This window comes from Mustela nigripes, chromosome 16, assembly GCF_022355385.1.
Source record: "Mustela nigripes isolate SB6536 chromosome 16, MUSNIG.SB6536, whole genome shotgun sequence".
NCBI classification, from domain to species: Eukaryota; Metazoa; Chordata; class Mammalia; order Carnivora; family Mustelidae; genus Mustela; species Mustela nigripes.
The window spans coordinates 20,461,215-20,468,003 of NC_081572.1; the positions used below are offsets into that span (position 1 = coordinate 20,461,215).

Genomic DNA, 6,789 nt, shown 5'->3' on the forward strand with positions numbered 1-6,789 from the left:
TGTTTTGTTGTTGTTGTTTGTTAGTAGCTTTGCTCTAGATACTAGAAATATCCTTGGTTAGGACCATGGATCCTCTCTTACACCAATTCCCATTGATCAATGGTTCTCATTCAAATTTGTTGAAGACATCGTGAGGTTTCTGGGGGTACCCTTTTCTCCTGAAGAATAGGGGCCATTGCATGTTCAAGAGCCAGCACACTGCCCAAGTTCTAGGAAATGTTCAGGAAACATGCTGAACAAGTGAATGACTGAAAACTGATTGTGACTAGTCAACCAAAACTTAGCCAGTTCTAATGTTTCTGGATGCATTAATGCTTTTAAGCTTCTTAAGGGGAGTGTGCAGTGTAAAGGATAGAAGAAAGAAAAAATCGGACCTCTCAATGATCAAGTATCTGTAGACTTACCAGTTTTATAAACTAGTGTTTCTCTTCCAAGGAAAGTCTGGGTGAGCCTGAGCACAGGAGTCATTGTCCCTTTTGCTACAAAGATCACTGGTTGAAAGAGTCTATCCTTGAGTGTGTCCACATCCATAGAGATACTGGCCCAGTCCAGAGAAGGATGTCTAGAAGTTGAATTAACTGCTGGTGATTGTTGGGTAGAAATAGAAATCTCTGACCTTTTGTCAATAGATAACCTGATATAAAAAATCAAAGGGCACCACAAATTCATCAACATTCCTATAATGAGGCGGTGAACTCTTAATAGTAAACTAAACAGCTGAGTAACAGGATGACCGTACAACAATAGGGAGGGAATCGAGGCACTGAGGTCAAAGCATGGAGCCAACACCCACCTGGGATGGGGGTATAAAAGGCCCAGGAGGGAAGGAGGTTGTCAGACTCAGTGGCTTGGCCTTTCCAGCTGCTCTCAACCTTCTGTGCAACCTCAGCCTAACACCATGACTTCCTGCTACATCAGCTCATCCCAGTGTCCGGGCAGCACCAGGTTGCCTGCCCCAACAAGTGTCTATGGCCCCTCCATGGACCTTGTGACCCAGCCTGGGGCAGAGGCCAGGGCTGCCTCCCTGTGCCTGTCAGCCACCGTGGCACATGCCAACCGACCACGTGTGGGGGCGACCCCTCTGGGAAAACCCAGCCTGTGCATGCCCTTCAGTTGCTGCACCGCTTGCCCCTTGCCAGGGACCTGCAACATTCCTGGCAACATTGGAGTCTGTGAGAACTATGCGGAAGGCGCCCCGAATGGCCATGAGAAGGTAACCATGAAGTTCTTGAATGACCGTCTGGCCAACTACCTGGAGAAGGTACGCCAGCTGGAGCGGGACAACGAGGAGCTGGAGATCAAGATCCGAGAGTCAAGCAAATGTCATGAATCTACCATATGCCCAGACTACCAGTCCTACTTCCAGACCATCAAGGAGCTCCAGCAGAAGGTGAGGTTTAGAGTAGCCTGGGGTGCGTTGGGTCTGAGGAAGGTGGAAGGGCATGGCATTTTTCTCCTTTCCATTAAACATACCTTTGCCCCAGAACCAAGTCAGTGAGAGATTTGTTAGCTTCACACCCATAGGACATGCTCCTGAAGGCTCAAGGAGCTTTGGGTTCTTGGATTCTCTCGAATATGAGTGTAGATGCTACCTGTAGAGCTGGGGCCCAGAGTATGATGTTTTGTGTGTGAACTGTCTTCCTGCTTTTCCTCAGATCCTGTGCAGCAAGGCTGAGAATACCAGGATGATTATCCAAGTTGACAATGCCAAGCTGGCAGCTGATGACTTCAGAATCAAGTAAGTAGGGCCAGAAGAGGGCTCAGAGTGACTCCTCTTTTTTGTTCTATTTCTAGGTGCCCATCATGGTACTTGCCCAAAGTAGATGTTTGAAAATAGTTGCTGGATAGAAGCATTAATGGATCAATACCTAAGTGTTCACATTCTTCCTTTCCAAACCATAATTTAACCTATTACTAGAAATTGTCCTTATATAGGAGAAAAAGAACAAAAGCATTGAAACAAAAAGAGGAAGAATCATCTAGATTGGTCAGGTCCCATGTCATTTTCTCCCCACATCTAGAAGATAAGAGAACTTGGTATTAGAGCCAGAAACAAAATCAAGTCATTGTAAGAATAAACTTTCAATGCATTGGCTGTTGACAGATGCACTGACTCTTGGCCAAATTCATCGGTGGGAGAAATTGTCACTGTAGTTCCTTGTTTTCAAGAGTTGCAATTGAATGAATGAGAAAGGTGTAAAAATCCTGCAAAATGATTAATCCATGGGATAAACTAGAAAGCTTTAGGTCCAGAAGGCTTACTTTTAAGCCATTCTTTTCCAGCTGAATGATCTTTTTTAGCCGGATGGACACTGCATTCTCGTTTGAACACTTTGGTTGAATCTGCGTATTTATTATTGACCAAGTGGACAATCCTGGAATATCCATTTATTCTTTCTGAGCCTCAGTTTCCCATTTCATCCCATCCAGTGGGCATAATGATTGTTGTCCTGACCATGAGCTCTGTAGCTATAGGATCCAATAGGGTGAATGTTGATGAATTGAGGAAATGAGGATCCACGTTGGTGGGAACCAGGGGCGGCTGAGAGGACATGTCCTTGGTGTCCCGCTGACTTTGCATTTCCTGTGCTGGAAGGCACGAGAGTGAGCACGCCCTGCGCCAAGTGATAGAGGCAGACATGTGTGGGATGCACAAGCTCATGGATGACCTGAGCTTGGCCAAGGCTGACCTGGAGGCCCAGCAGGAGTCCCTGAAGGAAGAGCTTCTCTGCCTCAAGAAGAACCACGAACAGGTCTGGGCCTGGGGCTGCAGACCCTTGGGGGAGGGCCCTGGGCAGGAAGGAGAGCACTGCTCACCTTGGGGCTCTAGGATTCGAACCTGGGCTCAGTTGGCATCGGGATGAAGAGTTCATCTGGGTCTGGGAGTCAGGCTGACTGTGTGGGAGGTGGTGGAAAGAGAGTTTCTTGTTTATAAAGGTTTGTCTTGTCAGTTTAGGAAGGCATCCAAATGGGCTCTTCCCAGTGGACCGTGGGCAAGACCTTTCATATCAGCACACGAGTGGGGGCACCCCTCAAGCTATTAGTCTGGAGGAGAGGTTCAGGTGCCATCTGCTCTGTCCAAAGCCCTTTCCTCACTCAGGATGTGGTTGCTTTTGTTCCTGCAGGAAGTGAGCATTCTGAGGAGCCAGCTTGGGGACAAGCTCCAGATTAAGCTGGACGTGGAGCCCACCGTGGACATGAGCAGGGTGCTTCAGGAGATGCGGTGCCACTATGAGGCCATGGTGCAGACCAACCACAATGATCTGGAAGAGTGGTTCCGAGATCAGGTGAGGGCACTGCCTTGGAGCAGGGAGGGACCTTGGCTTTCCCGTGGGAAGGTTGCTGATCATGTCTCTGTGGCCTTGTGCTTCAGTCTGAAAGCATCAGCAAGCAGGACATGTCATGCTCCGAGGAGCTGCGGTGCTGCCAGTCGGAGATCCTGGAGCTGAGACGCATGGTGAACGCCCTGGAGGTGGAGCTTCAGGCCCAGCACACGCTGGTGAGTTTCTTTGCACGCCTAGAGGCCTCTGCTTGGCTCCCACTCCCAAGAGCAATTCCTGGTTCAGTACCGGCCCCCCTTAAATACAGACCAGGACACAGTTCAAACCTCAAATTCCTTGCCTGTGCAAGAACCTTCTCATAGATGTGGATGCTGGGGCATATGGGGGCAGGTCCTGCACACTTATCCTGTGTCTGCAATGAAGAGCAATGGCACATTGTTAGTTCTTCTAGCTGAGGTCTGCTAGCTGAGGTCTTCTAACAGGAGCTAGATTGTTCTCCAGGTCTGGCAATACCCCGGGGTATCACAGTCTTACTGGAGAGACTGAGAGCTACAGTCCACAATTTTCCACCTGCCTCCCCCTTTGCCATTACAGAAAGACTGTCTGCAGAACTCCCTGTGTGAAGCTGATGCCCGCTTTGGCACCGAGCTGGCCCAGATGCAGGTGTTGATCAGCAACGTGGAGGAGCAGCTGTCCGAGATCCGGGGTGACCTGGAGCGGCAGAATCAGGAGTACCAGGTGCTGCTGGACGTCAAGGCCCGACTGGAGTGCGAGATTGCCACGTACCGGAAACTTCTGGAGAGCGAGGACTGCAAGTATGTGTGATTGGGTCTTTTTCTGCCCAAGATACATACCTGATGGTCAGGCGGGTCCTCAGAGATAACTGATGGGGTTGTGGAAGGAGATGTCATCTGAAAGAACAAAGCTCCCTGTGCATGCTGGCTAAGGGACGCACTCAGTTCTCTGCTGTGTGCAGACTCCCCTGTGGGTCAGTTGTTATATGAAGAGCTGATTCCTAAGGCAAGTTCCCCCAGAGGGCTTCTGGATGTGGAAAAACATAGATGAGGGTGGACGAGGAACTGTTCATATGGAGTTCATGCCGCCCTGTGACGTGGTGGTAGACCCAAGTCCTTTACCTATTTGGTGTTGCCCTTTCTATGCGTCCCTGAGACACCTTTGCACCTCTTGTGTCTAACTCTTCCTCTCTCTTTCTCTCTCTCCCTGCAGACTCCCCATGAATCCCTGCTCTATGGCTGCCTCCTGTGTCCTTTGTCCAGGCTGTGCCCCTGCCACCTGCAGCCCTCTCTAAGCCGGTGGCACCAGCGCTGAGACCCAATTGTGAAGGTCTGGATGCCAGCATGGAAGGTCAAGACTGGCTGCCCTCACCTGCTTAGTCTTCCTTCCAGGAAGACCAAACTCACTGGAGGCATTTTCATTGAATCAAAGTGTAACAGAAACTTCTAAGCAGTCGCTCCCTGTGCGTCCCTAGGCTGTGTTTCTCCCCCAAAGCTGTAATTGTCTTTCACTTGAGCTATTGTTTGTTCCCAGTACCTCTTCTGGGATTTTGGTTCTACTCCAATGCTTCAGCCTCTCCTAAGATGTAATTGGATTCCTGTACAAAATGGTCAATAAACCTCCTTCCTGCATTAAGTTCTATACTTCTGGTGTTTGGCAATGTATATGGGGAGATAAAGAGCTCTGGCCCTCAAGACCTTGGGTGGTCGCTGGCTCCAACATGTCTCTTTGCTGCCAGGATCTCTCTGGGGGCATTGGGGTCTTAGCCTCTGGATGAAGGCCCTTTGCTGACACGGGATGTGTACTTACCTTGCCCATCGATTCCTATGGACTGGTGAAAGCAAGCCATGCTGGCTGCCAGGTTTGAATTCCTTTAGAACAGCTCAGGACTAACATGTCTCTATCATGCTTTTGGCATCTTCAGACTCTTGATTTTGTCCAAGAGCAAAATCACACAACTTAGATTTCCAAGCTAGCCAAAGGGAGATCATGCTGAGAACTGCCCTGATCAGGTTGCCAAGTTCTCTCTCTCATTCAGATTGTCCCTTTTACGGAGGCATGGTGTTACCACATACTGTCTTAGATTGGGCTCTGGGGACAGCTGTCTGGGTCCTGGGCATATTTTCTTCCAGAGAGATGTGTGCCGGTCTCCACTGCTGATGCCTTTGGAGCACCGATGCTGACTGAGGAATGCAGTTGGTGTGAGTGCTTCGTATGCCTGTCTGCCACTTGGACATGGCTCTGACCCAGACTCAGGTGGGTCACAGCCAGGCATGGCAGCATAGCACTTGTGAGATTATGTGCCTTCTTTGCTGTCCAAGTCAGTTTAGCATCTGGCATGGGCTGAGCGTGTCCAAGAATAAAACTCTCAGATTTTGGCTCCCCTGTGTACCCTGGTCCAAAGACCAAGGCGGATTCGGTTCTTCTGCATGGTAGCATAGTATTGCGGAAAGAGCACTTGCTCTGGAGTTGGGCCAGTTTGGGCTCAGATCCCACCCTCTGTGACGCCAGTTCAGTGGCCAGGCCACTACACTCTTTTGAGACCTACTCTTCAGTTGTCAAAGTAGAAAAATGTTATTTCCCCTTCACTGTTGTTGAGGGATAATTCATACAATGCTCTTGGCATAGAGAGGGTGTTCAGTGGATATTGGCCTATGGGGCTCCCTGGGAACCAACAGGGATGATGTTTTCCTCTTAGAAGGAAAGCGGGACTGAAGAGTTGATAGCAGAACCCATTAGCAGGATCAGGGGCCATGTATTTCCAAGTCGGTGGCCTGGAAGTTTGACCATCCTCCTTGTCCAATTCTAAGCAATAAGGAAAACCAACCACTCTTGTTATTGGAGCTTAGTGTTTCTCTCCAAATGGCCTAACCCAAACCAACCAACCAATCAAACAAACAAAAGACATTCTTTGGGCTGTTAGAGGACAAGTGGGCTCCTGTGGGCCTCCTTCTAATAAGTAACTCACAGGAATCGTATGTTATAAGGAGTGGCCATAACTTTTTCATGTAACATGGTCGTGAAAATCTGGCCTGTTCCTGCCTTGACCGGCCAGGTCACAATCTGCATGCACTCTAATTTGGGACCCCCACGGTTAGTGGATGTGATAGGAAAGGCTATTCCGACACAGGGGGCACTGCAGTCTAGGGAAGCTGGCAAGTGGCTATTTAGCTGGCAGGTGGCTGGCTATCCTGCCTGGCCCAGGGCACCTGGACACTGGTTTTACAATCATCCGTAATGATGCCCGGCAGCTCAGGGCGCCCTCTGGTGCCAAAACCCAAGCACTTCTCCATTCACAGACCGGTTCTCGCGTGGGTACATTCCACCCTGGGCCCTCCCGCCTCCCTTGGTTCCACTGTCCTCGCATATTGGACTGATAGGAACCCTGGATGCAGTGTCTAGTTTTGTGTCTAGATTTCAATGAGGTTGATTGTTTTTTCCCCCCTGAGACTATTGCTCTCTTGGCTTGGAACCAGATCCTCTTTTGAGCCAC

The 6,789-nt window shown here is 49.6% G+C and overlaps 1 protein-coding gene across 1 annotated transcript; it reads left to right on the plus strand.

Moving 5' to 3' along the window:
• Positions 1 to 898: 898 nt before the first annotated feature.
• Positions 899 to 4,590, plus strand: LOC132004120 (keratin, type I cuticular Ha7-like). The gene is made up of 7 exons (XM_059380224.1): positions 899 to 1,390; positions 1,656 to 1,738; positions 2,597 to 2,753; positions 3,126 to 3,287; positions 3,374 to 3,499; positions 3,876 to 4,096; positions 4,509 to 4,590. The coding sequence occupies exons 1-7, from the start codon at positions 899 to 901 to the stop codon at positions 4,588 to 4,590; spliced, it is 1,323 nt and encodes a 440-aa protein (XP_059236207.1).
• The last annotated feature ends 2,199 nt before the right edge of the window (positions 4,591 to 6,789 follow it).

Bases quoted from the DNA above. Each gene is read 5' to 3' on its own strand.
- LOC132004120 (XM_059380224.1), top strand. From the start codon at position 899: ATGACTTCCTGCTACATCAGCTCATCCCAGTGTCCGGGCAGCACCAGG. The intron at 1,391-1,655 runs GTGAGGTTTAGA...GCTTTTCCTCAG, and splicing joins TCAAGGAGCTCCAGCAGAAG to ATCCTGTGCAGCAAGGCTGA. The intron at 3,288-3,373 runs GTGAGGGCACTG...CTTGTGCTTCAG, and splicing joins AAGAGTGGTTCCGAGATCAG to TCTGAAAGCATCAGCAAGCA.